Source organism: Ranitomeya variabilis, chromosome 2, assembly GCF_051348905.1.
Source record: "Ranitomeya variabilis isolate aRanVar5 chromosome 2, aRanVar5.hap1, whole genome shotgun sequence".
In the NCBI taxonomy this organism is placed as follows: Eukaryota; Metazoa; Chordata; class Amphibia; order Anura; family Dendrobatidae; genus Ranitomeya; species Ranitomeya variabilis.
In genome coordinates, this window is record NC_135233.1 from 279,932,247 (window position 1) to 279,948,874 (window position 16,628).

General features: G+C 41.2%; 1 protein-coding gene across 3 annotated transcripts in view; it reads right to left on the bottom strand.

The window, feature by feature from the left end:
• Window positions 1-513: 513 nt before the first annotated feature.
• FGF16 (fibroblast growth factor 16) overlaps window positions 514-16,628 on the bottom strand; it is a 65,210-nt gene continuing 49,095 nt past the window's right edge. For 2 of the 3 annotated variants that reach the window (XM_077292441.1, XM_077292440.1), the window contains 2 exons: window positions 8,979-9,082; window positions 516-2,224 (listed from right to left, as the gene is read on the bottom strand). In XM_077292441.1, coding sequence (XP_077148556.1) covers window positions 1,961-2,224; window positions 8,979-9,082 — 368 coding nt within the window. In that variant the 3' untranslated portion in view covers window positions 516-1,960. Of the gene's footprint in view, window positions 2,225-8,978; window positions 9,083-16,628 lie in introns of all 3 variants that reach the window. The other variant, XM_077292439.1, reaches the window with a different exon arrangement.

A 16,628-nucleotide genomic window follows, 5' to 3' on the forward strand; every position in this document is an offset into this window, starting at 1 on the left:
AGATGCCAGTCTACTATGTCCTAGAAATTTCCTGAATCTCTTATTCTATAACTGGCCAAGCACCCCACTACAGTGGGGGGTATATGTATTCCACTTGCGACTGTCCAAAGAAGACCGGCTTCAAGCTGAAAGCCTGACTGATGAACATATAGTTGATGGACAGGAGAGCTGGAGCAGAAAAATAAAGACCTGCCCCAACATCTAGTAATCTCTCTTGGTGGATTACTCTTGACAACAGGCAGCAGACAGTAAGCTACAAAGGAGGACAGGACACCCAGTGGTCGACACTTTGGAGGGGTAGAAGACACAGTTTTCTGAAAGTACACTGACTGTTTAAGTCTAATCAAATGCTGTCTTGATTGCCAATATAAAGTTTTTATGAAGATGTGAATAAAGTTACAAGAGATTCTAATCCCCAAGTGCTAGACTACCATATTTTTTGAGAGCGCATTTAAGTACACTGCAGTTATAAAATAATTTTCCCAACTAACCCCATGAAAAACAAAACAACTTATAATATAAAGACAATTTTATTGCCAATAAGCTCTTAAAGACTCCAAATTATTCTTATTTTTTTCTTATGCGTCAGTAGGATTTCGTTTTCTCCTCCTGATGAAAAATCTGGTCATAGGCATCTCTCATTAAAAATAAAATTATTTGAAATAAATAAATATATAAAATAAATATCATATACATTTCATAAATAGTTTTCATCCTTATGCACAGTATCTATACTTGCATCTATATAACGTTCCTTGAAAACAGGAGCACTGTGAGTTCAGGGAAGGGGGGTTCCACAGATTTGCATCTTCTTCAGAGCATTGACCAACTGTTTTACAGATTGGTGATGAAATTTTCTCTTGATTTAGTTTTCAGATCTTCTGCCGTAGGATGGCAATGGTTGTGTTCATCATCCATCCATGTTGGTCTCAGAAGTTGATATATGCGTCTAATGTTTCAATGCACAACATTTTTAACAGGAAGTGGTCTTAGTTGCCTATATCACATCCATGTGTGTGTGAAATGTTAGTGGGGCGGTGATTTATGGTTCTATAAGGCACACGAGAAGATGGAGCATACTCGGGTTGGACTTCCAATCATCCTTTTTGCTCCACCTCGATCAATGTTTGTGTCTGAGGGATCATTTTATGAAGCTGGTGTGAGCTGCTAGAGTGGTTAACACCATTTTTCAACCTGTAGAGTATTACACACAAGTCTATTGTAACGTGTGCACGTCATTTGTGTCATTCCCTATCAGCTCCCTACAGCTTCTAGTCACATGCTAAGGCTTGTGGAAGATTTCAGTGATAGTTCACAGTCGTTTAGAATTTCTTTTACATGTGGATTTCTAACATGAGTTGATGTTTGGTTACATAATTCATAAAAAGCCACAAGGCAGTTTAATTGTTTGCCCACAGCACCAATATATCTTGTTTCACGAGATTCCAAAAAGAATCCCCTTTTAGGACTTTTTGTCTCATTTAAAAAAAAAGAAGGAACAAATATATGATCCCCTTAGAAAGATAAATGCTCTCATACATTCAAGCACAGTACCATTACTCTCAGGTTAAAGTCTTCAGTATCAAAATGACCATAAAGAGCCATTATTGCAGGCCTTTCATTTACTGAAGGCTTTAACTCAACCAATGTCAGGAATGCTTATGAATAATGGGTTCCAGAGACTGGTAACCAGTGGTATACGTTTGTGGTAGAGAATGGTACAAAGTACCTATTGTCTTATCTATATTTACAAAAGTAAGTATCTTTTTTATATAAAAAGGAAAAGTGGTCTATATTGTGACGGCCATCACCCTTTCTCCTAGACAGCAAACCTATTAAACAGGTCCTCTCACAACAGTTTAAAAGGATTGTGCCTTCAGGCCAAGTAGCATTTTAAACAGCACTCCAGCCACTGTAAGTGTCCCAGGTATGTACATTGGTATCAGTAGGTAGCGGAACATCACCTATAGTGAAAAAGGTCTCTGTACATGACTGGTATTTTAGAAGGTTCCACAGGTCTTGGGAGGAAATGTGTGAACTTCTGGTGTCGTTTAGTCCTATATCCATCTCTTGGAGACCCATCTTTATTTAGGGCCACATAATACGGTCTCTCTTGCCTCTCAGGTCTCTCAGAATCCAAATGCTTATACAAGGTGGATGCGTATGTGTTGTACCAATTTTCTTCAAACTGCTCTCGAAAAACGCATTCCCTGTTCAGCTTTTTCTGTCAAGCAAGAAGGAAAAAAAAAACACTGGTGAGGTTCAAATGAAACACATCTGGTATAGTAAAGATAGAAAATACACTATCATATAGAAACGGTCAAACAATGTAACTTTATGTTATATGCTACAGAAGGTTTTTTTTAAGAATAACTAGAATGTGATTAGATAGAAGACATAATAGTCCAATACTTATCAATGTACCGAAAAAATGTAGCCACATGTAGTTTGCAAGCCTATGATGTGTGGCTCGCAAGCCTATGATGTGGGGCTCGTGGCGGTCTGCCAGTTTGATACATTAGCACCAGGTCTGGCAAACAGCTATGAAGGACAGGTCTTCAGATGATGACTTTTTTTGAGTAGCCCCCACAGAAGAGCAGATTAGGATGCTCAGATACCAGGTGCTGGTGGGAATAGATTGATACTGCCAGACAGAGTTGTGATGGAAGCTGGATGCAAAAGTATGGCAAGTATGAGTAAGGGGGTAAAATGGGCACCATTTGATGAAAATATCCTTCCTATAAGGAGTTTGAGAGGTGTGTAGAGGGCAGTGAATGTGTCTCGTGACCCTCTCTCAGAGCTATATGTGGCTCTCATGGTAAGAAATGTCAGGGACTGCTGCCCTAAGAGTAGATCATGGGCAGCTGTACATGACAAAGGTTAATCATATGATTTAAAGCGCACCTATCACGAGGTCAAAAGTGGTCAATTTTTGCTCTTATTTTATTGCTGCTGCTCCCTTGAGTATTCTATTTTTTTTCTTCTTTTAAAATCCACCATATGGTTTCAGAGATATCAGCATTTTATTTTAATGTTAATTATACGATCTTTACCATAGGGGTTAATAATGCTGAGTAGCCTAAGACTTGCCCCCAGAGAATTCTGTGAGCACCGCCCATAAAAGTTAGCCTTAAATAAAAATGTCCATATCCCTGGAACTATTTGGCGGATTGTAAAAATGAAAAAAAGCAGACTTAACATGGGAGCAGTGGGAATAAGATAAGAGCAAAAACTGGCCACTTTTGACCTGAAGACAGGACCTTTTGAAAGTAGTCTCTAGACTTGTCCGTGTCACCCGAATGCCCAGTATACTAATAATAACCATATATTGTGGAATTACTGTGTGAGAAATTCTAGATATTCTGGTATGTGTAAAACACAAGTCACCATGCCTAAAAATAATCAGTCTGCAATACATAGCTAGATCTACGAAGAGCATTCAACAAATACATCAATTGGAAAGTTCCTACTGAATCCGTTGTGTTTGTATAGCCGCAGCCGGCTATTCTCTGCTTTTACGTTTACTAGAACCTGGACTGGCCTTTGTTGCTACAAATATAAAATAACATATATAATTAACTCAGTCATTGAGTGTTTAAATACATCTTAATCTATGGGAAAGACAGATGTGATTAATGGTTTAGCGTGACTTCAGATGGAAGAAATGCTACTTTCCGTATGGTTTTTTTTTTACAAGCTATTTGGGGCCACATAGCCTTAGGGACCCTTGATGGATTTCCAGCAGCTTTAAAAGCCAGACTGATGGCCTAGGACTGAAGACACAGAAATGCCGCCGTTTATATACAGCAACAATCTAGAGTCCTTTGGTTCTCGCTACCTTCCCCTTACTGGCTAGTGTACCTTTCCAGTACAAGGTACTGGCATGGTAGGGGTTAATTATCTATAATTTTTTTTTTCCTAGCATTCACCCAGCTGGGTTTCTGGGAAGAAAAAAAAAATTCTTTGACTTTTTCCTTTGGGCCAAGAATGTTTTTCTTTTAGCGTTGCTAATTGTGTCTTTGATCATTTTAATAGGAAAATCTCCACCTGTACATAGATTTTTTGAAGATTGTTCCCTTATGCCTTGGCACAGACAATATATGTTTTCAACATGAATTTTACAGCTTTGACATAAAAGAAGCTGGCTTGCAAGTGACACATCGCAGGGCCAGCTCAAATCCGCAGAGGGAAGAGAGCAGGCTATTGTAGAAACACATTTTTAATCATGAAATGACTACCATATGTATATACGTTTGTGAAAAGCGAGAGTTCGCAGGAGAAAAATCTACCTTCTTCTTACAGAGAAAAAAAAAGAGCCGTGCAACATATAATACAGACTGGATATCTAATGTCTGAAAAGGGGATTTTTTTTGTTGTAATATTTTGTTTTTTCTGTATTAATCTGGCACGAAAAATAAGCTGGAAGGTGAAATATAATGACTTATTTGGCAGGAGGTGCTGAAAGAAGGTGCTCAGGTTGTGAACTTGTACAGCCCCATTAAATTACCCTTTTGTGCCAAAAATAATCTCTTCTGAACAGTAGTTTAGCAAAACACTGAGTTCAATGAAGGTAAAGTAGAAAGTCTAAGGGCCGGGAATTACTATTGTGCTGAACTATAAAATTACAGAACATAGGTTTCAGATTGTAAAGCAGAAGCTCCAAGTCTCCAAGTCTGCAGGATGTGGGTTATTTCATTTATAGGCTGTCTACGTACATCCATAGCATAGCATACATCAGGGCTGAGTACATTTACATCACTGATTGATCTATATTGCTATCACGGACATCTACATGGCACAGAGCCTGCACGTGGCACATTGCCAGTTTCTGTAATTCTCTACTATGGAGCTGCAGGTATCTGGAGGGGGTACTGCAGTATAGGGCCTCCCTATTCTTCTAGAGGAGACTAGCTCTCTAATACCAAATCTAATGGAAAATGGCATCAAATTCTGTATAAAATTATTATTTCTCAAAATTAGAATAGCATAGGTCCATTCAGACTTCAGTATGTGCCATATAACGTCTGTATACAACTAAGGGAATAGTTTCAAAATAGATCACATGAACCAGATTCCCTTGTTTCAACCGTTGCTAAAAAAGCCCCCACATTACATATTTTATTCATTAAATGTGTGTGTGTGTAACGTTGTGTGAGTGTATTAATATACTCACCTACCGCTGCTCTCTCCGGTGTCCCCCTCCATTCTGCTCCTCTTCTCAGAGACGTCACCTCTATTGTGACTATCCAGCTCAGTATCAACCAAGAGAATTGGGCCAATTATGCAAATGACACTCTGATTAGATTCTCTCGGATGAGAAGAAAATGGAGAAAAAAAGTCTCCATCTTCTCCATTGTGTCAGTCCATGGAAATCGGACTGCACTCAGATGTCATCCATCTGATGTTTCTCATGAACTCGCATGGCTGAGTGTGATATGAATATCGGATCAAACTTGGACGTGCAGCGATTTTTTTCTCCAATAGTCCCTGTCCAAGGAAAAATATCGGACATGTTCACTGCCCCATAGACTAACATTGATCCGATTGCAATCTGATGTTTTGTTGGATGACACCCGGACCAGTTCCAGGCACTGCAGAGGGCACCGTGTCCCGGAGAGGATGAAGAACGGTGATATCACTGAGAAGAGGAGAAAGACAGCGCTGGACACTGGAAAGAGCAGCCGAAGACAAGTATATTAATACACACACTATATTGCATACTTATATACACACTCTCTCTCATCCGTGGAGTCGAGTACGACTATTGGTCATTCTAATGATCATCATCTCAGTTCTATCCCACTTTGCTTCTTTTATTCATTCCCATGTCGCTCTTGATAGTATCTACCCAACGGGTTCTTGGCCATCCTCTTCTTCTTCTGCCACTAATCAATCCAAGCATGACATCTTTCTCCGATGACTGACTCCACACGCACATTTAATGAAAAAAATATACCTGGTACATGGGAATGTTTTTTTTAATACAGAGATAGCAGTGAATGATTGCCTTACTATATTCAACTACCTCTCAGTTCCGAGAGGCTGCAAGTTGGGACACCGTTCTCAAGATAGTGGTTCTAGAAGCAGCACTAAGGCTAGCTACACATAGCCTTGGGGCCAATGTCATGTGCGTATGCTCTGGAGATCCACATTGGACAGATCTGTCATCATAAATTCCAGGGCAGTCAACAGAAAATGTCTAACTTGGTTAATTTAAATATATTTTTTGTCAACATCTAGAAGCTATCAGTCTATATAAAAATGACAGAATGCAGCCCATATACACTGACTGTAACAATGCCATCCAAAGTCTGCCACAATCACAGAATTAATGGTAAGATTTATTGTTATAGTGATGATCAAATGTAAAACTTAATGGTGACACATGAGGTATCTAAAATGTGTTATAGTCATAGACCTCACTTCTTTTAGAATTATGAACATTTTAGAACGTTTTACTACTGGCCACTAGGGGCGCTGTTTCTGTGAATTCTGCAGCTGTTACATAATCCAGGAACATTTCGCTCGCAGGGAGAATGGCATACTGACTCCTATTAATTAATGCTAATATGAACAAACATGTTTCTGTTTGGAACACCTTATGTAACATATTTTATCAATGTTTGTAGCAACCTAAAGTGGAATTAAACATCACATTGAAAATCTCCAGTTTCACTTTCACCAGTCATGTTTTATCATAAGGTTACTTTATCTGAACGACTGCGCAGGGGTTAATATAAGGGTATGTATTTAACCAGCTGCACAACAAGGCAACCCTTATCCAATTTCCAAATGCCTAAAAATGCACATTCTTAGGCCCTTGGGCACACAAGAGGTGGGGTTTCACTCCGTAACCCAATTACTGAGGTTTTATCAGCGTAAGTGATCAAGATTTATTCAGATTAAAAAAAATGTGATTATCACAAGTCAACACAGCTTGATGAAGTGCAAACTGGGCGAGGCTGTGCTAGAATCGAGCACAAGGGACATAGTGTTACTGTGCATAATCTCTGAACTTCCTATTTGTCCATCTGCCTCACACTAGAAAGGACTTTAATAGTTATAATGATGATGTCTGGGATCATTGCATGGCACAGTTTATCAGCAGGAATAATCGGGTTTCACTGAGTCATGATGAGTAACATCTAGGCAACATGTCTATTCAGGCTGCAATCCCTACTTGCTACCGCTAAGTACAACTTTACTATGGTTTCCAACATCTTATCAACAAAAGGATATTTGTCTACAGTAGTTTTACTACCATAATTAGCAAATTACATACATATCCATAATTAAATAAATAAATTATCCAAAACACAATATAAGATAATACAAACTGTATAGGTGACAAATGGAATAAGCAACCAAATATAAGGGGGTCAAGGAAGCTCTTGGGTTATGGGGTATGTCTGAATATCAGGGTATATAGAAAAAGGTTTGGAACAGCAAAGTGAACCACTTCCCAAGGTAAAAAAAAAGCCTTGCTTTGTTTCTGAATGTGACCACAGAAATTATTTAGGGCAGTGTTCCCCAACTCCGGTCCTCAAGAGCCACCAATGGGTCTTGTTTTCAGGATTCCCTTAGAATGGCCCAGATGGTGGATTTGTTGCCTGTGCAGGTGATGCAATTATCACCTAGGCCATACTAAAGAAATCCTGAAAACATGACTTGCTGTGGCTCTTGAGGACGGGAGTTGGGGTGCATTGATTTAGGGCAGTGTTTCCCAAACTCCAGTCCTCACGGACCCCACGGGTCATGTTTTCAGGATTTCCATAGTGTTGCACAGGTGAGACAATTCCTGATGCCTTGATGATACTTCCACTCCTTGAGCAATACTAAGGAAATCCTGAAAACATGACCCGTGGGGTCTGTGAGGACTGGAGTTTGGGAAACACTGATTTAGGGTCTACAAGTTTTCCTATTTTAATATATACAGTATGGTTCTGATGGTTGTATGAATGGCATCATCAACTTTTGGCCAAAACCACTGCGACATGTCATCTACAGATTTCCCATAATGTAAAAAATCCATCCTAAGACATCCTGATTCATCCAAGGGTTTAAGCCCCAATAAGTTACGCAAAAGCTTTGAAAAGGCATTTTAAACAACAGTTTCTCCCAGCTTTGCCAAAATGTGCAGAGTTGGGGTAGGATGGGGTCATGGAGGGGTCATGGATTGGTAGGGGAGGGTTGTGACACTACTGCTCATCTAATTTAGGATAAGCTATGGTGTTCTCTATGCCAGAAATGTTAGATTTCTTGCGTGGTACATAGATACGCATGCCACTCGTCAAATGCTCCAGATTTATGAAGAGGCAAGCACCTCTTCATGGATCAGGAGTGTCTGGCTCCGCCACAGCCGATCACCAGACTGGCAAGTAAATCGTCGGTCTTGATCCGTATTTGCCAAACTCCAGTCCTCACGGCCCACTACAGGTCATGTTTTCAAGCTTTTCACAGTATTGCACAGGTGAGAGAATTCCTGGTGCTTTGATGATGCTTCCACCACCTGTGCAATACTAAAGGAAATCCTGAAAACATGACCAGTGGGGGGGGGGATGGCGTGAGGAATGGAGTTTGGAAAATACTGGTCTTGATGAATGGTGATCTTTTTGTATGTCAAGGACAAAAATGTTCCTATGTTCTGATCTAGGGACTTCAATTACAAAGTCTATCTTTCAGCTGGCCTGTTCCAATACATCTTTACACGTCATCATCAAATGCCAAAATTCAACTATTGTAAAAACGTTCTCATTGAGAGTGAATCTTCTCAGGTTCCTTATACATTTTAGAAAAAGTTTAGTCAACATAAAAAAAAAAACCCCCAAAAACGAGAAAAAGCTTCATCATTCTAATATGGATATTTAGCGCCACATTTCATATAGATTTAATTTATAGCTGCAACATTTCACCTTTATTTTTACTGCTTATATAGTAAGTATATTGTAGGATAGTGTTTCTAAAGTTTTCAAACTTACCGACCCATACAGCTCTCCTCTCTCATTCATGCCCAAGTACAGTCCAGAGTCCACACCACGGATACTGACAAGACCCACAGCCAAGCTGATGAACTCCAATATTCCTAAGGTGAAAACAAGAGCACACGTGTGAGGGATCCTTTGCATTGTTACTCAATATGATGTCTCTTCTTATATATCAATTCTTATGTGTTTTCTTTATTGAATTAGTATTTATTAAAAATTGTTATTTAGACCAGACTTCCGGTCTTATGCTTTAGCTCCTTTTAGTTAAGCTAGATTTACACTGGCCAATTTTCATGAACAAGTCTATCCTAGGAACGCTTGTTTCCAATAATCAGACAGAGTAAATCAGCTACCAATCACCAAAAGAATGAGCAAAATGCTCGTTCATCAGATGAAATGGTTTTTCAGCTGGCCTTAAAATTGTCATTCTAGGCAACATTTTCTTATGTGAATAGGACTTGTTTTGCTGAGAACAATGGCAACCTACGCACACACAATCATCTATAACCGATCGACTAGTGCCCATAGGAAAAGCTATTAGCATGTCTAAACAGGAGATTAAATGACTGCCCATACTCCAACAAGTATCTGATCAATGGTCATTTAAAGGGAATCCGTCACCACATTTGACCTATCTAAACTATTAATATGGGCATACACGTTATAGACTGCTGAAACCAGTCCTCCCTGTATGTCTCATATCAGCTGTGCTGTTCCTGAGAAATCACCTTTTATCACTTTATATAGATGACCTCTTCCAGGCTCTGGGGAGGACGCTGCCGAGAAGATAACTCTGCCTCCAGAGCTTGCTTTAAATATAAGGGGGAATTACCAGTGTGATGTGTAATGGTTACCACTGTTACCAGTGTGATAGCTGCTCCCCTGATGTAGAGATGTGTGTGATTATACCTGACACATTTGCAGGTTCCTCCCAGCTTCATCTTCCATATCACAGGCAGATAAGATTATAATATTGTTACAATACCGCAGAGCTCAGAGAGAAGCAAAAAATGTGTTTGCAAGAAGACAAATTTCATTTCTCCTTTTCTGTATTAGTTACTTGTCTCTCACTGGTATTCTCCCATTCATGTAATGCAAGCTCTGGAGGCAGAGTTATCTTCCCGGCAGCATCCTCCTCAGAGCCTGGAAGAGGTCATTTATACAAAGTAATAACAGATGATTTCTTCATAACAAGGCATCTGATATGAGGCACACAGGGAGGACTGATTTCAGCAGTCTATAACCTGTATGCCCATATTAATAGTTTGGATAGGTCAAATGTGGTGACAGATTCCGTTTAATACCACAAGTCAAATAGTGTAAACATGCTCTTATCTTAACCCCAGAAAATGCTTCTTGTGTGTTTTCACATCCATTTCCAGTAAATGATTATCGCTCGCTTCTCGATACTCATGCAGGATAAACAGGTTGCCAATCACCAGATGTACGATCAAAATGCTCGTACTTAGGGTGAAATGATCCTTTAAGTTGATTATTTTCTGTGGCTCATCATCCTGTGTAAACAAGTCCTGTGCTGTCGAGAACAATATCAGCCTATGTGCACTGCACAATCCTTTATTGGTTCTGGGCACATATGACACCGGATCATCTTCTGTAAGGAGACTATTAAATGACTGCTGACTATCATGCACATTGCCAATCGGTTGTCATTGAACTCTGCTCATCACGCAGTGTAAAAGAACCCTTACTGCTATCTCTTAGGAGAATGAGGATCCTTTCAGATCCTATTGTTTCAGGTCACAATGTCCTGTATCAAACCTATTTTAAGCTTCTCAAACATAAAAAGATTAATTACATTTCACAATATTTTAATTACTTCTGTCTTGAAGCACTATCATAGACTGGTAGAACTCAAGTTTTCTCCCAACTCGAGTGTGTGTGTGTGCGTGTGGGTTTTGTGGGTGGGGGGGTGAGAAATGGCATAGTTGCTACATCTTTAGTCCATTTCCATGTGTACATGCCTAAGAAAGAAAATTCTGTGTTGTGAATAGTCTGCCCAGGAAGTGATTTTAGCGCATTGTCTTTTATCTGATTTTGAAAAGTGGTTATAAACAATAGAATTATTTTAAATACCTTCCTACTAATTTACATTCATCAATCAGAAAAAAAGCTCTACTTATGCACTAAGGATCTTCATTATTTACTGCTGAATCCACGAGAAAAACACTGCAAAGTTTTCCAATGTAGAAATAACCTTGGTCAGAATGGGAAAAAAAATAGATAAAACAAATGATAAACTGCATTGTGGGCTTTTGCTACAGCGTGGTATGTTTCAAACTAGCAGTGATATGCCATAAAAGCTAAAAAAAAAAAGACTCTAGTCGCGATTCATCAAGGCCAGCATTGGAGTCAGACACGCCTGATTCATTAGCAAGTGGACGCCAGAGATTGGACAAACGACTTCAGGTTCAGGAGTAAGATTTCTGGTGTAAGGTACTCCACAGCTCGTCATGAATTAAATGAGCTGTACCATCAAGTCCCCATTTCCTCCACCACCCCAGCTCTGCCCATTTCAGCAGAGCTGGACGACAAAACTGGCATAAAAATGTGCAACTTTTAAAAGCAAGTTGTCAGGTGATCAGGTATATTGTGTAGGGGAATCATGCAAGTTTTAAATCTACAACAGTAAAAGGAGTCATTAAAGTCCTCAGAAAAATGCAGTGCAGTATTGTGTCCTCCAAGTGACATACAATTTTTAGTCCCAGGCATTTACACTATGGCTAATGGTTGGATGCAACCTCTTCTATGAACTTAAACTTCCTCAATAGTATAAAAAAAAAGTCTTTTCTAGATGTTCAAACCATGTCATGTTTCATGAACAGTCATCTTATACACACTCAAAATACACTTCGTCAACATTCATGAATACAAATATTTTGTAGAACCCTGCACACTAACCACACCTAAGTCAGAAAGTCTACCAGGAAATAATGTAAGTCTTTGATTTTGCAACTAGATACACAGCTACGGCAGTCTCTTCTTCCAGATCTATCTTGTTTGACTGCTCAAAGGGGTTTTCTGATGCTGGAATATTGATGACACAACCAGATTATGTCACCAATCACAGATCAGTTGGGGTCCGGCGCCCGACACCCCCCAGTGGTCATCTGTTACGAGCTCTGGCTAGATGTAAACGGTACATGGAATGGTGGAACATCACTGCTCCAGGTACTGCAGATCAGCAGCTCGTCTTCATTAACAAGGAGATGCTCAGCAGTGCTTGGGAGTGGCCAGTGAGCAATATATGGAGGAGAACATCATCACCACCACCCCATATAATGCTTACACCTGACCACTGACAGAACTGGTGACATCGGGATGCCAGTGTCTGACTCATACTGATCTGATATTAATGACCTACTCTAAAGAGAAGTCATCAATATCGTTGTAATGGAAATCCTCTTTAATTTAAAGAGGTTTTCGATTCTTTCAAAATGGCATCCTCATTCATCAGCTGTCTGAAGGGACACTGAGCAACCTTCATTGAATATTTACATCTCAATTCTATACTGTAAGTAAAAGGCCATGCCAGGTATTGCAGTTAGTTTCACTTGAATAGGATGATGCTGTAGTACCACGCCAATACAACCACTAATCAATGTTCAGACCTTAAATGGCTGTTCATGTGGATCACCCCCAGGCGCAGGGCAATGGGGTACTCGGCACCGGGTCCCTCGGTCTCGGTTCTGGGGATGTCACGGTGGTCCGACCCAGTCCGTGGCCCTGCTGAGGGGCGCCCAATTAAAGGTGTAAGTTTGTCTGGTGTTCGTGACGCCACCTGTGGTATTCGGTTAGGGTGACCGACGCTGCTGGGGGTCCGCTGGGGTGATGGAATGGCAGCCAGATGGTATACCTTCCCACAGGTGAATTATGTCCCCAGGGCTTCCCAAAGTGTGTGGATGATGATAGTGATCGTTGCGAGACACAATGAATAACGAGGACACAAAGGTTGCAGTCTCTTTACCTTTTACTGGAGACTTCGGTGTCCGCAGTCCAGAGTACCGCTCACAGGGCTGGCTGAGTCCGGCCGGTCCGAAGGCACATCCAGAGTTCCCTTAGCCAGGAGGAAATCAGTAGCCTTCCTACTAGCGCCTGTGTGTTGTAGTGCCTCCCTGCTGAGCACCACGGGAAAGTCCTCACAACCTTTGTAGATGTTTCTGATGTTCTCTCTCTCTGTCCCCCAGATGATATGGATAGGACAACCCGTATGACGGGGTAGGCCTGGAGCTATTTTATAGGGACCCTAGAGACGCCCCTCTCCCACAGTTGCCTCCGTGTCTTCTTAGGTATTTAGGTTGGGCAGCCAACTTGGAATTGACTGTCCTGCCATTGTCTGGAGTAATGCGTAGAGTCAGTAGTCCCTCGGTGTTCCGGCCATCGGCTACGCGCCTCGGAAGGAGGCTGCCGATCTCGGGGCAGGACTCCTCCCGGTATTATCTCCTTGTGCTGTGACTTCGGTTCTCACTCTCCACAATATACTTCGCTTTGTGTCCTTTCTTAGGATGCTGCCGCAATGATGTCCAGGCGCAGCTCCGTAACATTCTATCTCTTGCTAGGCTTCTGTCAGGATCCCACCCCTGACAGGACCTCTCTGGGTCAAACCCAGGCTGCTTCTCCCTCGATGTCATCTGGTCGAAGCCCAGTCTGCTTCTCTCTCTCTTCCTATCCAACCCACCAGTTTTACCCATGTGTGAGGAGTGCCCTAGTAGATAGAAGCTTTGCTCCCCCTGGTGGACTGGAGTGTAAAGTGTAGTGTGTAACTGTGATACCTGGCAAGGTGAACTCCTTTAGTACCATCAGACGTAACATCACTCCCCCTGGTGGAAGAGCGACATTACTGCAACGACCAGGACTCTGGGGCGCTGCACATGTATTAGCCTTTCATGGCTGAGATGGGAATATCTGTCTATGTGGTGGCTGTAGGAGGTTGAGACTATAGAAACTAAGCCCTACACTGTAATTTACAGAAACAGTAAGGCACAGTAACCAACACTGCCCCAACACTCCTGAGTTCCCACAACTTCTCAGTTACAGAAACATTGTAGTGTTTTAGTAACTCCCATTGACTCCTATGAAAGTTATGGAGAAAGCTGGGTTCAGCCACCCTCGGCTGTTTCCGTAGTGTTGACCACTTGTAGAAGTCACATAGAGACAAATATTTTTTGAACATTATAAGGCCTATAGAGAATATGTGCTGCCAAGAAAAATGGCCCCTAATGCACACTGAACTATCAATTACAAATGGCTTAGTGTGAGTCTGAAGAGTGGTCTTCTTCTGTAAACAGGCTATTAAACGACTGTCTTTGAGCAAACAAGTAGCTGATCTTTACAAAGACAACATCATATAAAACAGGCGACTTTGTGGTTTAAAAGGTGGAGAATATAAAACTTTGAAAGACAATTATTAGTTTGTAAAGTGCACTTTTCCATATTTTTATAGTCATTTTCTTTATAGTGGTTGATGTAAACAAATAGATTTTGGTGCAATTTTTTAGTAAGGGGGTAAGAAAATGGCACCATTTCAAAATGGAGTTAAATTGTATACTAATGTAAAGTAATGTTTTATATAAATCTGAATTTTATCCTTATGGCTGAATTGTTTTCATGGAGGTTTTACCTCAAGGCTGTCCCCGGGCATTGAGGAGGGCTATTCATAGGGGAACCATTACAAGGCATAAGGATACAGTTTAGTAGCAGTCAGGGTAAGGCACAGTAAAAAGCTTTGGAATAGCCCACATGTTGGGAGGGGTTAGATCAGATAAAAAGGGGAAGCACTTCCTAGTCACTTCCTGTATCCGGTCCTACGGATGGAAAGGTAACAACAAGGACTCCCAAATGACAACTGAGTATAGAACACATACCACAGCACAACACACACAACAGGTTCCTGTTTAGAAGAAGAGTTTCAGGGTGAAGAGAAGTCAGAACCGGCCCACAGCCCTGGCAGCCCCCTTCATTTAACCACGCACATACCACTGATTGACAGCTTTCTGTGTACATTATGCATTGTCAGCAAGCTCCTCAGTGGGGAGGGTGGGGATACACAGATTAGCTAGACTGGTTTGCATGTGAAATCTAATCCTGCAGTGATAATCTCCTGCTGATAAAACACTGGTTGTATTTAAACTATAGCCTAAGAAGTGACATATCCCTGAATAAGCCTCTCTGCCCCTATGTTATTCTTCTCTCAGATTCCTTTTTAAGGCTGGCCATACATATCCGAGACAGCTATTTCACCCGTTTACCTGTATATATGAAATATGTTTTCAAGAGAGAAAGACAGTCAAAAGCCTGCGTATGAGCCTTATCTGACCTGAAAACCTAAGGATTAAGAGTTTGAATTTCAAATGCCCAATCCCTAGAGTTTGAACACCCCTCTGTGCGATTGTAAGGAGATGGCCATACTGCTTACATTCTCCCTTGAAGATACGCGTATTGTTCTGATGTGTAATATGTATTGTGACATGAGTTATTATGTGATGGCATTGTAGTTTGACAGACAGTAGGGAGAGTTAGGGTTAATATTTGGGACTAGCCCAGAATGGGAGGGGCTAAAGTGTAGTGAAAAGAGACAGTTTCCTGTCAGGAGGTCATAGATGGCCTAGCTTGCAGCTAGAGCTGACCTTTGGTCTGAGTACTCTGTAGAGCCGCATTACGTGGGTGTCCCTGATGTGGGTGGAGACAGAGACAGTGGATAGCAAGGTCCGGAGCAGAGGAAGGAAAGTGACTAAAGGACAGAGTGATGCACCAGAAACTGGTCCTGCGACAGGTCACCTAAAGGTACAGCCCTGAGATTACAACTCAGAGAGGTAATGAGCCAGGACCAAACAGGGAACGTGAGACGAAGAGAATGCCCCAAGCAGGAGTACCAAGGCGTCAGCCAGCAGAGAAGCTAAGTGTCATCCATAGTGGCAAACTAGTTCCCCCAAGAGGAAATAAGTGTGCGGAACTGCAGGTTGAAGTTTAGGACACGCACTTAATGGGCTGTAGTACTGTGCTAGGTTACATAGTTACATAGTTAGTAAGGCCGAAAAAAGACATTTGTCCATCCAGTTCAGCCTATATTCCATCATAATAAATCCCCAGATCTAAGTCCTTCTACAGAACCTAATAATTGTATGATACAATATTGTTCTGCTCCAGGAAGACATCCAGGCCTCTCTTGAAACCCTCGACTGAGTTCGCCATCACCACCTCCTCAGGCAAGCAATTCCAGATTCTCACTGCCCTAACAGTAAAGAATCCTCTTATAGTAAAGAATCCTCTTATAGGTAAAGAATCCTCTTATAGGTTGTGGTGAAGGTTATAGGTTGTGGTGAAGGTTATAGGTTGTGGTGAAGGTTATAGGTTATAGGTTATAGGTTGTGGTGAAGACAGAGAAAATTGAGGCAAAAACAAGTAAGCTTGGAAGAAGTATAGAGCCACAGTGTGTGAAGATGCTCTGTAATGTAAAGGAAACGTTTGTGAAGTCATGCACCCGCTATCTATTGTAGATAGTTCCCATAAAAGACTGTTTATTTTTGAGTGCTGATCTCTCTCATTGAACTGTTTAACATCTATTCCTGGCCAGCTGAAGTCAACGGTATCATAAGGCCTGCAAGGCCATAGCGACCCTGTAGACAG